This window comes from Desmodus rotundus, chromosome 1, assembly GCF_022682495.2.
Source record: "Desmodus rotundus isolate HL8 chromosome 1, HLdesRot8A.1, whole genome shotgun sequence".
NCBI lineage: Eukaryota > Metazoa > Chordata > Mammalia > Chiroptera > Phyllostomidae > Desmodus > Desmodus rotundus.
Genome location: NC_071387.1, coordinates 174,563,029 through 174,581,973, shown reverse-complemented (window position 1 = coordinate 174,581,973; position 18,945 = coordinate 174,563,029). Strand labels below are relative to the sequence as shown.

At 35.8% G+C, this 18,945-nt stretch overlaps 1 protein-coding gene across 1 annotated transcript in view; it reads left to right on the top strand.

The window, feature by feature from the left end:
* IPO11 (importin 11) overlaps window positions 1-18,945 on the top strand; it is a 182,199-nt gene that overhangs the window by 105,267 nt on the left and 57,987 nt on the right. The window contains exons 25-26 of the mRNA XM_024578651.4: window positions 13,618-13,713; window positions 14,415-14,528. Coding sequence (XP_024434419.2) covers window positions 13,618-13,713; window positions 14,415-14,528 — 210 coding nt within the window. The remainder of the gene's footprint in view (window positions 1-13,617; window positions 13,714-14,414; window positions 14,529-18,945) is intronic.

Genomic DNA, 18,945 nt, shown 5'->3' with positions numbered 1-18,945 from the left:
AAGCATTGCACAGGATTGGCAGCCCTGCCTGTGCCTTTTCACTGAAATTTTGCCTGCATGCAAGGCACCACTAAACGATAGCTGCTAGACTTCGGTTAAGAATTTGAGCTCATTTGACCACAGAATCTTTCTTGGCGGGGATTTTCTTTCTTGTGGTCAACAGTGTTTTGGATTAGAGGTGTCTCAGAATCAGCTGGTGCACTTTGTGAAAATTGAAGAACGTACAATACTATTTCTTTTTTTTAAGTTCTCCAGGTGATTTTCATGAATGCTTCCTACTGGGAACCATTTCCGTGTATCTGCTTATGTTATTCTGGGAGTATAGAAGTTTTTTTCTAACCCAGAATTTTGCAGAGCACATTTTTCAGGGAGAATGAGATGGGAATTGAGTTTTAAAAGTTCAGTAAAGGTTAGGGTTGCCAGATAAAACACAGTATTTTTATTTACGAATTCTGGCAATCCTAGTAGGGTGAATGAAGCTAGCTAAATACAGTGTTAAATACTACAAAGAAGTGAGCAAGACTAAGAACAGAGAAAATACTGTGAGGATTGTCTTTTGAGGGTAGGGCTAATGGTGTTACTTAAAACCTTTAGCGTCTGTAAGTTGGAGGGGGTTATGTGCCATATTACTAGAGCATTAAATTATAAAATGAAGAGAGAAGGAAGGAGCTGACAATGTCATTAAGGACTGTGTTCATTTCCTAGAGCTACCATAACAAAGTACCAGAACCTGGGTGCCTTAAAACAACAGAAATTAATTTGTAATAATTGTAATGGTTATCTCTCTCTCAGGCTTCTGGAGTCTAGAAGTCAGGATGTTGGCAGGGGCTCCCCTCCCCTCCTCTTCCCTCCCCTCCAGGGGAGATTTTATGCCTTCCGGTGGTTGCCAGCAGTCTTTGACTTCCTTGGCTTGTACGTGCATCGCAAAGCCTCCATTGTCATATGACATTTTCCTTGTATTTCTGTTTTCTTATAAGGGCACCAGTCATAATGGATTAACTTCATCTTAGTTACATGTGCAAAGACCTTGTATTCAAATAAGGTCACATCCTCAGGCACCTGGGATTAGGACTTCAACATACAGTTCAATCGTAACAAAAACGTAGTATTAAAACTAGAATGATGGATTTTGTGTATACAGAGGTAATGAGGAGAACCTGATCTGAGTAGGTTTTTGTAGATGAAAGTGACCCAATGGAGGAAGATTGTTCCAAATGATAAAAGGTATTGGTATTTATTTTATTTTATTTTTAATATATTTTATTGATTATGCTATTACAGTTGTCTCATTTTCCCCTCTTCACTCCCCTCTGTCCTGCACACCCCCTCCCACCCACATTCCCCCCCTATAGTTCATGTCCATGGGTCATACATATAAGTTCTTTGGCTTCTACATTTCCTATACTATTCTTACCCTCGCCCTATTTTCTACCTACCATTTATGCTACTTATTCTCTGTACCTTTCCCCCTCTCTCCCCCTCCCACTCCCCTGTTGATAACCCTCCATGTGACCTCCATTTCTGTGGTTCTGTTCCTGTTCTAGTTGTTTGCTTAGTTTGCTTTTGTTTTTGTTTTAGGTGTGGTTGTTAATAACTGTGAGGTTGCTGTCATTTTACTGTTCATATTTTTGATCTTCTTTTTCTTAGATAAATCCCTTTAACATTTCATATAATAATGGCTTGGTGATGATGAACTCCTTTAACTTAACCTTATCTGAGAAGGACTTTATCTGCCCTTCCATTCTAAATGAAAGCTTTGCTGGATAGAGCAATCTTGGATGTAGGTCCTTGCCTTTCATGACTTGGAATACTTCTTGCCAGTCCCTTCTCTCCTGTAAGGTCTCTTTTGAGAAATCAGCTGACAGTCTTATGGGAACTCCTTGGTAGGTAACTTCTCCTTTTCTCTTGCTGCTTCTAAGATTCTCTCCTTATTTTTAATCTTGGGTAGTGTAATTATGATGTGCCTTAGTGTGTTCCTCCTTGGGTCTAGCTTCTTTGGGACTCTCTGAGCTTTTTGGACTTCCTGGAAGTCTATTTCCTTTGCCAGATAGGGGAAGTTCTCTTTCATTATTTGTTCAAATAAGTTTTCAATTTGTTGCTCTTCCTCTTCTTCTTCTGGTACCCCTATAATTCAGATGTTGGAATGTTTAAAGATGTCCTGGAGGTTCCTAAGCCTCTCCTCATTTTTTTGAATTCTTGTTTCTTCATACTTTTCTGGTTGGATGTTTCTTTCTTCCTTCTGGTCCTCACTGTTGATTTGAGTCCCAGTTTCCTTCCCATCACTATTGGTTTCCTGTATATTTTCCTTTATTTCACTTAGCATAGCCTCCATTTTTTCATCTAGTTTGTTACCATATTCAACCAGTTTTGTGAGCTTTCTGATTACCAGTGTTTTGAACTATGCATCTGATAGGTTGGCTATCTCTTCATTGCTTAGTTGTATTTTTTCTGGAGCTTTGATCTGTTCTTTCATTTGGGCCTTTTTTTTTTTTTTTTTTTTGTCTTGGCACACCTGTTACATAAAGGGGCAGAGCCTTAGGTGTTCACCAGGGCATGGTAACGCTAGTAGCTGCACTGTGACGCTGTATGGGGGAGGGGTCCGAGAGGGAACAATGGCACTTGCTTGGCTCCCTGCTGGCTTTCAGTCACTTCCCCTGCTACCCACAAGCAAAGTGGGTCCTTTTGGTGCTAATTCCTGGGTGGGTGGGTTTGTGTATGTTCTAAGACCCTGTGGGTCTCTCCAGCAAACTCTCCTATGAGGCTGGGAGTTTCTCCTGCAGCTGCCTCAACCCCCACAGGTGTTTTCAATCTGTGGTTTGAGGCTTTATTCCCCCCCTGGGTTGGGAAGTCTGTTTTGCTCCCCAGTTATTCCTCCTGGTTTATCAGCACACTAATGTGGGACCACCCGCTCTACCAGCCACCACCTTTCTGGGTCTGCCAGCTGCTGCCTTGCCTGCCCCACTCCATAATCTGCCGCCTCGCTGGGTCCACCAGCCACCACCTTGCTGCAAGTCCTCTCTGCCCAGCTGCCCGTGTCCGCCCCTCCTACCCGTCTGGATGAATGTGTCTTCTTTAACTCCTTTGTTGTGGGACTTCCATACAGTTTTTGTCAGTTCTGGTTGTTTTTTGTTTTTAAATTGTTGTTGTCCTTTTGGTTGTACGAGGAGGCACGGTGTGTCTACCTACGCCTCCATCTTGGCTGGAAGTCATATTGTTAGTTATTTTAAATCCAGAGGATATGTGGCAGGAAAAGAGACAACAGTTTGTTTTCTGAGGTGGCAATCGTGGCAGTAATTGAAGCTGCAGATATACTGATAGGTGAAGAGCATAGGTAACTCTGCCCTGGCCAGTGTGGCCCAGTTGGTTGAGCATCTTCCCGCAGAGCCAAAGGGTGTTGTTCAATTTCCAGTCAGGGCACATACGTAACTCACAGGCCTGGGGCCCATTTTGGGCCCCTAGGAGATATAGCTGATCAATGTTTCTTTCCCTCTCTTTCTCCCTACCTTCGTCTCTCTCTAAAATAAATAAATACAATATTTGAGAAACAAAAAAAAAGAGTATAGGTAACTGGCGTGTGACCTTGGTGTTTTCAGTCAAAAAGGAACCGAGGTTGTCAGAGCTGCCTGATGCCTGTCAGAATGAGACAGAGGTACATTGCAATAGCCAGTACATCTGCACTTGTTTGGGGGTGCTCATTCTTTAATGAAATAAAAAGTTCTTTAGTTAGTTCTAATTTTTTTCAGAAAGTCCGTTTATCAAACATATTCTACTCTTCAGCACACTCTGAGTTTTCCTGTCTTATATTTGAAATTGCAAAAGAAGCTTCAAACTGAAAAGGACGAGTAGAGAGAAAATATGGCAGAACTCTGTTTTTAATTTCATAGGTTCTTCTTTCTTTTTTAGAGTAGGGGATAAAGGCTGAGAATCTAAGCCACTGTTACTGAGGAGCATGTGGCCTTTGATGATAAGAATCTGTTTGTGGCTTGGATACAGGAGGCCTGGTCTGTTGCCAGGTATCTTTTTTCTCTGAATATATGCAGTATAAGTGATTTGAAAGCCTTGGAATCCGTAATTCTCATGTTAAGGATGGCATGGTGTTTTTATCATTATGTTGGTTAGAAATGCTATCCAAAGTTTACTAAGAGTTCATTTGGAATGATATTCTCTTCTTAACCTGTGTCTTGGTTTGCGCACCCAGTTCTGCTACTTACACGGTTCTTGAGTACATTCTGGGATTAAATTATGCCATTTGTTGTATAAGGGGTTGTACTGTGTGATTTTTAATAAGATGTATGAATTTTCTGAAATCCTCTGAGTGAAATTCTAATCTATATATTCTAAGTGATGAAGAAAAGAGGTTGTGTCTTATGTTTAAACACCTCCCAGAAAAAAAATTGAAAGTATTTTTTTTCCTCCTGCTTTTCTGCAATGCTATAATTGTTGAAAGACAACTTGTTTTACCTCACATGGAATGGACATTTTGAAATTCATTTGAAAAATGAATCAAGTGTTTTAGAATATGTCCTAAGGAGAATATTTACTTTCTTCTTACTATTTAAAAAAAGTTATATTCGTGCAAAATAATTAGAAGCAGTATAGCATAGCAGGTTATACTCTGGACTGAAGCAGAACTGCCATGGTTGGAATATCAGCTCTTCTACTTCACAGCTCTGTGAGGTGAGCACATTAATCTCCGTTCCTCACTTTCCATCTGTGAAATGGGGATGAAAACTTTACCTACTTCCTAGGTTGAGGTAAGGATTACATGAGTTCTAGGGGTAAAGCATTTATAACCATGCCTGGCATGTAATCAGCTAATCCAAGTGTTGGTTATTTTGTATCTAATCTAATTATATAGTGATCTAATTATATGTAATATCCTTTTGGGGTAAAACAGAGTAATTCACTTGTAGGCCACATAATTAGGTTGTTAAGCTCTTTGACTGTAAGAAAAACAAACCAAACCAAGTTATTCTGCCTATTCTTTTGACCATCGCTTCTAAATAAATGTTTATTTAAAATAAAGAATACATTAGTTAAATTTTTAGAAGTAAGTAGGTGATAAACATGATAGATCTTTAGTCTTTATGAAGAACTACATATCTCAGCTGGCTCTTGAAAGTTAATTGTATTTAATTCTTACTTTTCAGAATAACAATCTTAAAAATTTTTATTTTGGAAAATTCCAAATTTACATAATATTACAATATTACCCTTACAATTTTAAGAGAAAAAATTGCTTGCTTCTTTTTCCTTTGAAGTAAAAGAAGGTAATGTCATTATTTGTTCCTCAGTTTTACTTGATAAGTTTTAGAATGACTTAGCACAAATCAGTTATCATACAAATATATATAAAATATTTGTAACATTTAACATAAGTTACACACTAAACCAGTTTCCTCTGTAAATATGCCAGTATGAGGTCATTAATAGGATATAAATACTTGAATTAAAATTTGGCAATGTAATAACATATTTAGGACTGTTTTTATATAAACATTGCTGTAGTCCAACCTCTATATTTGACCTGAAATCTCAAAACAGTATGTTTTTAATTTATTAAGTAGATGTTAAATTCTAAGAATATACTAATTATCATGAATAAGGTATTTGTGTTTTTTATATAAGGAATATTTTAGGACAGTGGTGCTTTAATGCTTATCCTTGAAAGCTGAGTGCTCTCAGAAGTTTTGGCATTTGCCTATTCTCAGTTCCATTAAAGCTATGATAATAGCTTTTAATACTAGCTCATTATTTTCATTTTTAATACCTCTCAGATACTGTTTCTTAATATAGTGTGCTATATAACATTTTAAATATATTTTTGACTAAGTGTCACTGTGATACTAATTTCTGACAGTATCTGGAAGTAACTTCTTTGTGCCTTGAAGCAGAAAATTACAATGCTATGAAAATTGGATAGAGAGACAAGTAGGCCTGCTTTAGAACCAAATAGTTAAGAGGAAAAATAGGCTTTTTTGTATTCTATGACTTGGAACAACTTATCTGGGTGAATACAGTTATATTCCAAAAATAGTCAAATTTTAATTGTTAAAATTTCGTAATTTGAAATTTGTCTATGTGTCTACATTCAATTTTGAGTTTAGTAGTTTTCTGTTTTTTCATGGTCTTATCAAGCAGTCATGATCCCGTTACTTTCATTCTTTGTGATAAGGTTTATTTAAGATGGCACAAACAGTTTTGAGGTATAATTTATTCTGTAATAATAATAGCTAATACTAGCATTTGCTATATGCTACACATTTCTGAACACATAATATAGAGACACTGAATTCATGTAACACATAAACCTATGCAGTACTGTTCCCAGTTTTTGCAGAACAGAAATTAAATCACAAGGCAGTGAATACCTTCTCCAAGGTCACACAGCTAGTAAGTATTGGAGCTTTGATGTAAACATAGGCATTCTTAGTAAAATTGTTTGACTGAAATGCAGAAACTAAAAGCCTGCGTTTTTGACAAATTTTAAAAACACATTCTCTTCCTATATGTTCAGAAAAGGGATAGATTAATCTACTGTAATAGATTTGGAATAGCAGAAGTTCAATTTGTAATAGCAAAATGATTACAAAAATAGTAACATGATTAGATTTATAATAGCAAAATGCTTATAAAAATAGTAACATATGATTGGATGGTTATTTTTGCCACACAGAGGACTGTTATGTAGCTTTAAAAATGAATGAAGATGACCTATAAATACAGTTTTAGAATGATTTTGAGACTATAAGCAAAGAATGTCTAGAGTTTTCTTCTATTTAAAGAGTGCAACATAGATATCAATGGAAAAATATATCAAACTAATAAAAGTGGTTGTGTAGGGGGAAGAGGGAGAGAGGATGGTAGCAGGATCTTTTAGGATGTATATCTGTTTTTGTACTTTCTTTTTTTAATCCTCACCTATGGGTATGATTACTGATTTTAGAGAGGGAGGAAAGGAGGTGGGGAAAGAGAGAGGGACAGAGAGACAGAGACATCGATGTGAGAGAGAAACAACTATTTGTTGCCTCCTACAAGTGCCCTGGGAAGGAATCAAACCCTTAACCTGGGTTGGTGCATAGGGCAGTGCTTCAACCAACTGAGCCACCCAGCCAGGGTCTGTTTTATACTTTTGCTTTAGAGCCAGGTAGAGGCTCTACATGATTTAAAATAATGAAAGTAAAAGCAATTTTTTTTAAGATTTTATTTATTTATTTTTAGAGAGGACGGGGTGAGGGAGAAAGAGAGGAAGAGAAACATCAGTGTGTTCTTGCCTCTTGCGCGCCCCTACTGGGGACCTGGACTGCAACCCAAGCCTGTGCCCTGACTGGGAATCAAACCAGTGACCCTTTGGTTCACAGATTGCACTCAGTCCACTGAGCCACACCAGCCAGGACTGAAAGTAAAAGCATTTCTTAAAGGTAGAAAACAAGCTGAAACATTTGAATCTAACTATTATTATGTTGGTGGCATAGACATCTGAGAAGAATATTTCCAGTAACTTTCATACATAGTATTTTACGTGAATATCACTTGTGATATAACATTAGAACAGAAAGAAACAAGGACATTGTAAATTGCATTCAGTAGTGATGTTGGTGTTATTTTGAAACCCATGTGTGCGTGTGTATATATATATACACACGCACACATTTATATATAGTAGGTAGAAGCAAATAAGATTATTAGTATCTGGCATTCTTCAAAATAAAATGGAAATATAAGATGAAAGAAGTTTTATAAAATGCTGTAATCCTAAATTGAATTTGGTGAGTTAATGGTATATGCTTTTTAGGAAGAGAATATAGATTGCCTAATTATGTGTAAGCAAAGACCTAGAAGCAGTATATTAATTCAGTGTCAGCAAGTCCCCCAGAGCCTCAGCTGCTCTGTAAATATTGTATACTGCTGGTTGACTCCAAAGCTCAGACAAGGGGTATACAATACAAGATAATCTGGGGAGCTTGTCTTCGTGCTAGAAGAAAGTGAAGGTGGGGTTCTATCAAAAGAACGCAGGAATTACCTTTGAAGGAGCTCCCACTGGCTAATAATTATGGGACAGTTTGAGCATCAAAACAAAAGTAAACTAAATAGATTAAAGCATATCAAATCGCTAAAATACCTGAGAACATAATGATCTCTACCAAGAAGACTGAGTTGTGATTTAAATTCAAGTAACATCTGTAAATTACCTTACTTTGAAGTACTTTTTATTACATTAGTTGTCTTTAGTGTTACTTCCTTCTTGCTGTTTGACAATCTGGATGTATATGCATTTCACTTGAAATATACAGAATTGTATATTACCACTGAAATCAGAGATGCCTTTTTTAAAATTTTGTTTAGAAGTGAAAACTGTGCTGCTAGTCAGATATTTGGTAGGAATTTGATCATTATGGAAGAACCTTCACTATAGAAATAGTTTGAACTCTGGCTTTTAAGTTACAACTGCAGTGTATTCCTTGGGAAGTAGATTATGGAATGTTATGTGTGAAATAATATAACCATTCCATATGGATTTCCCACAGGCATCTCAAGTTCAACATGCACAAAAACAAACATCATCATCATCATTGCCTTTATTTTTTTAATTGGTTTGAAAGAAGTATCAATAATTGTTCTGCTTATTTATGCATTCATCCATTGCTTCTTACATGTACCCTGACTGAGGGTCACACACACAACCTCAGTGTGTGAGGATGACGCTCTAACTAAGGAGCTACCTGGCCAGGGCTATCTTACTGTTTTTAGCAGCACCACGATTGGTACCCATTGACCACACATGAGAACTAGGAATAATCCCAGACTTCTTCATTTGTGGTCAACTGTTCCATCTGTTTTCTGTTTTTTATCAGTTCTACTTCCTGAAATTTCTCTTCATTCAGTGTGATAATGACATTTTCCTTCATAAGTTTTCAGAAACAATCTAATCTTCTCTAGCTATGGTTCCTACCTTTTTGAATACAAAGACTCCATTTTAGTCCTGAAATATTGTAGTTCCTTTAGAGGACCACATCAAGACATACTATAATTAAAGTGCCAAACGTTAAAGATAAAGAGTCTTAAAAGAAGCAAAAGCAGAGAGTTACCTACCAAGGAGTACCCATAAGACTGTCAGCTGATTTCTCAAAAGAAACTTTGCAGGCAAGAAGAGACTGGCAAGAAATATTCAAAGTCCTGAAAAGCAGGGACCTACAACCTAGATTACTCGGTCTGGCAAAGCTATCATTTAGAATGGAAGAGCAGATAAAGTGCTTTCCAGACAAGGTAAAGCTAAAGGAGTTCATCACCTCCAAGCCATTATTATATGAAATGTTAAAGGGACTTAATTTAAGAAAAAGAAGATCAATTCTGTGAACATTAAAGTGGCAACAAACTTACAACTGTCAACAACTGAATGTAAAAAAACAAACTAAGCAAACAAGCAGAACAGGAACAGAATCACAGATATGGAGATCTCTTGGAGTGTTATCAGCTGGGAGGGAGAAAGGGGAGAATAGGGGGAAAGGTGCAGGGACTAAGAAGCATAAATGGTAGGTACAAAATAGACAGGGATGTTAAGAATAGTAGAGGAAATGGAGAATCCAAAGAACTTGTATGCATGACCCATGGACATGAACTAAGGAGGGGGGATTCATGGAGGGAATGGGGGTACCTGGAGGAGGGAGACAAAGGGGAAAATTGGGATAACTGTAATAGCATAATAAATAAAATATATTTAAACAGTAAAATAAACATTCTAACAAAAAATAGTAACTCTACCTTTATATAGAGAGAGTATGCAAAGTGACAGCTTGTTTATATTGAATGATAGATAACATTTAAATGAATATTCTAAAAGTCATAATGATCTCAACATGTGATTATATTTCTACACAAACTTTTGTGATCCTTGGAGTTAGTAATTTTTTTTGTTTTTTATTTTTAGAGAGAGGGGGAGGGAAGGAGAAAGAGAGGGAGAGAAACATTGACGTGATAAACATTGATGTGATAAACATTGATTGGTAGCTTCTCATATGTGCGTCCCTACCAAGCACCTAATGGCAACCCAGGCATGTGCCCTGATCCAGCTGGTGAATTTTCATTTTGCTGGACGACACCCAAACAACTGTGCAACACCCGTCAAGGCTTAGTGTGATTTTTTTTTTTTTTTTGCTTTTTACTTTTTAAATTTATTTTAATTGTAGCTTTTTCCATTACCAGTTATCCCCTTTATACAAGCTTCTCCCCGCAGCAATCACCACACTGTTGTTCATGTCCATGAGTCCTTTTTCCTTAATCTGTCCACCGCCTAATCCCTTTCCCTAGAGCTGTCAGCCTGCTCTCTCTCTCTCTCTCTCTGAGTCTGTCTCAGTTTTGCTTGTTAGTTCAGTTTCTTTATTAGATTTCACATATGGGTGAAATCATATGGTATTTGTCTTTCTCTGACTGGCTTATTTCACTTAGCATAATGTTCTCCAGGTCCATTCATGCTGTCTCAAAAGGGTAAAATTTTCTTTTTACAGCCTGGAGGAGGAATATTCCATTGTGTGAATGCCCCATAGTTGTTTTATCCGCTCATCTGTTCATGGACACTTGGGCTGCTTCCAAATCTTGGTGATTGCAAATAACACTGCAGTGAACATAGGGGTGCCTGTGTTCTTTCGAATTAGTGTTTTGGGTTTCTTCGGATGCATTCCCAGAAGTTGAACCACTGAGTCATAAGGTAGTTCCATTTTTAATTATTTGAGGTATCTCCATACTTCTTTCTGTGGTGGCTGCACCAGTCTGCATTCCCACTATCAGTGCAGAAGGGTTCCCCTTTCTCCACATCCTCCCCAGCACTTGTTTGTTGATTTATTGATGGTAGCCATTCTGACAGGTGTGAGATGGTAGCTCATTGTGGTTTTAATTGGCATTTCTCTGATGATTAGTGACGCTGAGCATCTTTTCATATGTCTATTGGCCATGTGTATGTCCTCTTTGGAGAAGTGTCTATCTAGGTCCTTTGCCAGTTTTTTAATTGGGCTGTTTGTCTTTTTGGTGTTGAGTTTTATAAATTCTTTGTAAATTTTGTATATTAACCCCTTGTCAGCTGTATTGGCAAATATGTTCTCACATTCACGGGGATGTATTTTTATTTTGTTGATGGTTTCCTTTGCTGTGCAAAATCTTTTTTAGTTTGATATAGTCCCATTTGTTTATTTTTTGCTTTGTTTCCCTTGCCCTAGGACATATATTAGACAAAATATTGCTATGAGCAGTGTCCAAGATTTTACTGCCTATGTTTTCTCCCAGGATTTTTATGGTTTCGTGTCTAACATTTAAGTCTTTAATCTATTTTCAGTTTAGTCTTGTGTGTGGTATAAGAAGGTGGTCTAGTTTCATTTTTCTGCACATATATGTCTAATTTTCCCAACACCATATATTGAATAAACTGTCTTTAGTCCATTGTATGTGCTTGCTTCCTCTGTCAAATATTAATTGACTATAAAAGTGTGGGTTTATTTCTAGGCTCTCCATTCTGTTCCTTTGATTTGTGTGTCTGTTTTTATGCCAGTATCATACACTTTTGATTACCATGGCCTTATAGTTTGTTATTATATAGCAAAATCCCTCCAACTTTGTTCTTCTTTCTCAGGATAGCTGTTGCTATGTAGGTCTTTTTGTGGTTCCATATAAATTTTTGAAATATGTGGTATAATTCTGTGAAATAAGCCATTGGTATCTTGATAGGAATTGTGTTGAATCTATAGGTTGCTTTGGGTAGTATGGACATTTAATGATGTTAATTCTTCCTATCCTTGAACACGGTATGTGCTTCCACTTACTTGTATCTTCAACTTCCTTCTTTTGTATCTTACAATTTTCTGAGTACAGGTCTTTTACATTCTTGGTTAGATTTATTTCTAGATATTTTATTCTTTTTGAAGCAATTGTGAGTGGGCTTGTTTTCTTAAGTTCCCTTTTTAATAGTTCATTATTGGCATATAAAAACGCAACTGATTTCTGGATATTAATTTTGTATTGAATTTATCAGTTTTAGTAGTTTCTTGGTAGAATCTTTGCAGTTCCTTATGTACACTATTAAGTCATCTGCAAGTAATGGCTTAATAGTTTTACTTCTTGCTTTCCAATTTCTATGCCTTTTATTTCTTCTTGTCAGATTGCTGGTTAGGACTATGCTGAATAAGAGAGGTAAAAGTGGACATCCTTGTTTTGTTCCCAATCTTAAGGGGAATGCTTGTAGTTTTTGCCTGTTGAGTACGATACTGGCAGTGGGTTTGCCAAATATGGTCTTTGTTATATTTAGGTATGTTCCCTCTATTCCCCCTTTGCTGAGAGTTTTGATCATAAATGAGTGCTGGGTTTTATCAGTTGCTATTCCAGCATCTATTGACATGGTGATGTGGCTTTTATCCTTCACTTTGTTTATGTGGTGCGTCACATTTTATGTGCACTAAGTCCTCTGTCCATTGTCCCTGCTCAGTATGTCCAGACATAATGGCCCATCGGGTATTTTATTACTTTAGTTTTCCCAAAGAAGTCTCTTCCAGTGCCTTTTGAATTGCTTCTTTGTAGCTTTTAATATCTAACTCCCATTGTCTTTGTCCTCTTAAAACTGTCCCCTTCCCTTCCAAATACTTTTCATATAATTCTAGTGGTTTTTCAAGAGGGAATGAAGTTAAATGTGTGTCTAACAATCGGCAGATGGCCTTACTTTCCATTTACAGATAAAATAGATTGTTTACCTCTGAGACTCTCAGTCCACTGGCTCGTCTGCATTCCCATTTTTACTAAATGCCTTCCCCATCTCTATTCCAAATTTAGTTTTTTTTTTAATAAAATAAGCCTTATTGAGGTCAGATTTAATTATGTTCTGAATCTCCTGTTGCTTTTAATCAGAAACTGTGATATCTTTTATTCTGTCTCTCTTAGACGATAGGATAATGTTTAGACCTCCATAAACTTTTTATATTTTGAAGCTTGTTTTTGGACATCCCTTTATTTCTTGCTCTATATTTGAAAAGGCACTTTTCAAATGCCTTTTGCTGCCTCTGTTGCAACATCTTACGAGGGTTATTTGTTTAAAATGCAAAGATAAGAATTCCATTAACACCCTGGCCAGGTTTGTTCAGTGGTTGGCGCATCTGTCTCACACACCAAAGGTTGCAGGTTCAGTTCGCGATCAGGGCACTTACTTACCTAGGCTGTGGGTTCAGTCCCTGATCAGTGTGGCAGTCGATTAATGTTTTCTCTCTCATATCAGTGTTTCTCCCTCTCCCCCGTCTCTCTAAAATCAATTTTAAAAAAACAAACCCTTTCCTCCAGTGAGGATTAAAAAAAAAAATTTCATTAACAACATGATGGCTATGTTAGCAAAATGGGGTTAATTGTAATTCTATGTAAAGCATTGAACTGTGTCTAAATATTACACATTTTATATCAAGTTGCATTTTTAATGGATTATTTTGTAAAAGTGTGTCAGAGCCAGAATATCAAATACTTACCTCATGTACTCTTTTGTATCTTGGATTTGGTGTGTAATGTTTAATATGTTGTTTTCTTTAACTGTGTTTTGCATGAAGTAATGGCTTGTGTTATTAATAGTTACCAACGTGTCTTTCTGATTTCTAGGTTGTGGAAAATGCCCTTAAGGTGAACCCAGTATTAGGCCCACAAATGTTTCAACCAATTCTACCCTGTGTTTTCAGAGGTATTATAGAAGGGGAGGTAAGATTTTTATTGAGCTTCTAAGGATGGTATTGGATCCTAGGGTTCTATAGTTTTAATTATTTTCCCTCTTCATTGAGAAATTATTTCTTCATTGTCTTATGTAAAAGGGCAGCTTTTTAACATATTTGATTATTTTGAAGTAAATTATGTAAATTTCACATACTCATACAGCTTTGCTTTTTGTTTTTTCACAAAGGGAAGGATAGATTTCCTTAGCTGTCTCATCTCTCACACATATGCATGTGTATTCACGCACAAAGATTTGACGCAGAGGAATGGCAAAAAAAAAAAAAAAAAGTGCTAGTTTTATTACATACTGAACATACGAAAACACCGGTTATGTTCTAAGTCCAGAACTTAAATAGATCCATGTGACTATGTATGTTAAGAGCATTTAAAGTAATATAAATATATAAGTACAATATTGATAAATATCCTTTCTCTGTTCTCTTTTTATAATATATATACATACACACATACATACCTTATACCTATAAATATATATAGATTACCTTATGTGGCATATATATTTAGTAAGAGAGGCAGGCAGTATGGACAGTTCATTCTAAAGAAGCAGTATGAAGAAGGATATTGTTATCTCATATCCCTGTTGATCGTTACTATGCCAGTGATTTTTTATAATGGTTTATACTGTACCTTAAACACAATTTTACATGTGCTATATTTTAATTGTACAGAGATATCCTGTAGTGATGTCAACATATCTCGGAGTAATGGGTCGAGTCCTGCTACAAAACACTAGTTTCTTTTCTTCACTTCTTAGTGAGATGGCACATAAATTTAATCAGGAGGTAAGAATCAATTTATTTAAATTGAAGAAAGTCTTTATCCATATAAAGATTGGAAATAATTTGGTGAAATAATGATTCCTTAAAAGTCTTAACTGTATTAAGACTTTTATATTTTAAATCTCTAATAACTTACATTGTACCTATGATTGGGGAGAAGAAAAAGAATCTGTAAATGGCAATTGAAACTTCTGTTTTCTTCTCAAAATAGGCAGTTTTATTCTGCTTAGCAATAGGCATACAGAAATGAATGTGTGGCTGCAGCCATACACTAAATGGAAGAGACATATAATCATGTACCGTTTTTATTTCACTCCTTTCATTAACTTGTTCTTAATTCCATGCAGTGAGTTGCCATTATCATTAGTGGGGAAATTACCTTTTTCCCCAGGACTTATTTAAAAAATACTGTAACTGGGACCAACCACTGTAATATGTATGGAATAGGTTCTTAAGTACTTTGGTTGCTTGAGACTATATACATTATGTTAAAATGTGGTTTTCATGTTTTAAGTCAGTCTGTTAAGATTTATAAAATATAGGCAATTTGTGAAATTTTTTGGTTTGTGGGCTGAAACAAATATAACTATTTCTACTTCAAGGAAATCCAGAGTAAGGAAGTGCAAATTCTAAAATGCATATAATTTTTCTAGAATTAGGCTAATCTAATTAGAGAAACTACCTTTTGTTGAATAGATTGGAGAAATTTTTCATTAGCTTTATTAAATTTAACTATGATGGGTTAATTTAATGTTAAACAGTTAAGAGTTTATTCAGTTGGGTTCAGCAAAATTTGTTGAGTGATAATATATTTAACAATAATATACATTTCATGTGTAATTTTAAATCATCACAATGAGATTATTCATGTGTTTATCTCATACATGAGAAATCATGAGAGAGCTTTAGTGACTTGCTCACATTTGCGTAGCTAGTGAATGATAAAACTTGGTAGAAATGCCAGCAACCTAACTTCAGAGCCTAGTATCTCAGAGACCACATTCCACTGCCTCCTACTTATCCTAGACAGGCCTTTCTCCACTAGACCCTGGAAACACTGGCTTTGACAAGCTTACAGTACTCTCTCAAGGGAGGGAGTACTTAGGCAATTTCAAATTAGTATTATAAGTACTATGTCAGAGATGCATCCAATGTGCTGTGGGAAGAGTAAGAAAAGCTATCAACTGTGTAAAATTCTTCTCAGTTTTTTTAATAATAAAAAATAGTAAAATGTGAGTAACATAAAATGTACCCTCTCAGTCATTGTAAGTATGCAGGTCAGTGGTATTAAATGTATTCCTAATGCTGCACCGTCATCGCCACTGCCCATCTTTGTAACTCCCTCTTCTAGAACTTGAACCTCTGCACCCATGACACAGTAACTTCCCCGTTCTCCCTCTCTCTGCTCCTGGCAGCCACCATCACTTTCTGTCTGATTTCGACTACTCTTAACCACCCAGGATAAGTGCAGTCATACAGTATTAGTTTCTTTTTGTGTGTGCGACAAACATACTACTTAGCATAATGTGTTGAAGGTTCACCTGTGTTAGTGGTGATATGTCAGAAATTTCCTTCCTTATTAAGGCTGAATAATATTCCTTGTACATACCACATTCGCTTATCCACTCATCAGTCAGTGCACACTTGGGTTACTCCCCCATTTACTACTGTGAATAAAGCTGCTATAGATATGAACGTGGACGTACCTGTATTTCTTTGGGACTCTGCTTCCAGTTCTTACCCAGGACTGGAATTATTGGATTATATGGTGGTTCTGTTTTTAACTTTTTGAGGAGACACCATAGTGTTTTCCACAGCAGCTCTACCATTTAAAATTGTCTCCCACAGTGCACAGCGGTTCCAGTTTCTCTATATTGTTGCCAATGTGTGGTGTGGCCAGACTTTTAAAAGTGGTTGTTGTATTTTTGTCCTACCATCAGTGTGTGTCAGTTTTGGTTGGTCCTTAAGGCACACTAACAGTCAGTGGTCATTGTCTGTCTTTTTTATCTTCCATTCTAATGGATTTCTCATGGAAATCTCATTGTGCTTTAACTTGAATTTTCTTGATTACTAAAGACTTCCTACATCTTTTTGTGTGCTTACTACTCATTTGTGTGTTTTCTGTGAAGTGTTTAAAATGTTTTGCCAATTTTTTAAGTTTATGTGTCTTTTTCTTGAGTTGTGAGTTCCTTAAAGAACAAGAATAGTTTTCTAGGTTTAAGACTTTGTCAGGTATTTATATTGCGAATATTTTCCCCAGTCTTTAGCTTTCCTTTTCATTTTTTATCAGTGTATATTTTTGAGACCAGAAGCTGTTTATCAGTTTACTAGTTTATCACTTTTTGTCTTTTATGGTTCAGACTTTTGTGTCTGATCTAAGAAGTCTGTCTACCTGAAGCTCATGAAGGTTTTCTCCTGGGTTTTCTGGAAGTTTTTATAGTTTTAGCTTTTATGGCCACGGCTTCCTTTCAAGTTAATTTTTTTGTAAATGAAGGGAGATAAGGTTCAATGGTTACTATGTATGTTAGTGTATATATGACATATATGCACATGTATGTATGCACACACACACATATATACACATATACATGTTTTTGTATGTTATAAGTTATTCTAGAATGATTTATCTAAAAGACTTTTCCCCGTTGGCTTTTCTTGGCACTTTTGTCAAAAATAAACTGACCGTTTACAAGGGTAGACAAAAGGAGGTTAAATTTTCAGCCATATTTACCTAAAAGATAAATTATAAGTAAGACTATAAAATAATAACAATAATGATGACAAATAAATAATATAATAATTAATAAATAATAATACAAGAATAAACTTTCTCATACTCACAACTGTAAACAAACTTTTGCTTACCCCCTTGTATGTGTGCATCTTTTTCAACTCTCCTCTGTTTCATTGAGCTGAATGTTTACTTTTGTGCTGTCACTCTCTTGGTTAGTTATAATAGATCTTGAAATAGTATCCATCCTCCACCTTTGTTCTTGCTAAAAGTAGGTTTGGCTATTCTATCTAGGTCTGTTCCATTTCTGTGTCAGTATTAGAATTGGCCCACTGACTTCTACAAACACATGAAAATTCCTGCTGAGATTTTTATTAAGTTTATGTTGACTTTATAGATTAATTTATAGGTTTTATAGATTAATATAGGGGGAATTTTTATCTTAGCAAGATAGAGTCTTCTAATGTATAAACATGGATATACACTTATTGAGGTGTTCATTCAGTGTTCTCAACAATGTTTTGTAGTTTTCATTGTACATGTCTTGCACGTATTTTGTGAAATTTATGCTGGATTTTAATGAAATTGTAAATGGTGTTTTGAGAATTTGTTTTCATTTGTTCACTGTCAGTGAAAAGAAATGAAACTGATTTTTGTATAGTAAACAAGTATCCTTGTTTAATTTGATAATGATTTGTGCTACCATTTATATAGCTTTATCAGTAGTGTTACAGTATCTATTTATATAAAAATAAGACCTTATATTTTTTTAATTTATGTTTACTTTTAATTTTTAAATATTTTTAATGTCATTTTACCTCAAGTAATTGTTAGTAACACCATGAATTGAGTCTGGAAGTGGGTCACCTACCAAGGTGTATATTTGCACGAGTGGAGATCTAAAAATACAGCTTTCCTTGTTTTAGTTTTGCAGGGGTGTCCAACCTTTTGGTGTCTCTGCGCCACACTGGGAGAAGAGTTGTGTTGAGCCACACATTAAATACATCGTGAACCATAATCACAAAAAAAGTCTCATGTTTAACTAAATTTACAATTTTGTGTTGGGCCACATTCATAGCCATCCTGGGCTGTATGTGGCCTGTGGACTGCATGTTTCAACACCCCTGAAGGGAATATGCTTCTGTGTAGTCTTAAACTTAACATCGAGTTTATACTCAAAAGAATATACTTTACTTACCCAGCACTAAGTAAACTAATGGATAGGTCTTTAGGTGCTATGCATTTGAAAGTCATCATAGGGGAAATTTTCTGAAATTATTTTCTCATCCCAAATAATCATTTTAAAAAATACATGAAAATAGGCCACCTCCATTGGGCTCAACATCATAATATAGAGAAATAATGACCTGTGTTAGATGCTGCTACTGCTCCAAGTCCATTGGCATTATGAAGGATTCAGGAGAGAGCTATTATTTGTTCAGACTTATTTCTGACACTGTATTTAGACCACAGGCTTTTCATGGAATACTTCTTTTTTCTACTTTTCATTGTGAAGAGGAAATGTTTTCACAAAGAACATGATAAAATTGTCAAGCCAACATGTTTAAGTGTAGAGCCTAAGGGAATGAAATGAATGAAATATTGAGTTCAAATGTCTACTTTTAACAGTTGAGTACAGATTTAAAGAAAATCAAAAAAGCATGTGTAGGAATTAAATGGGTCAAGGCA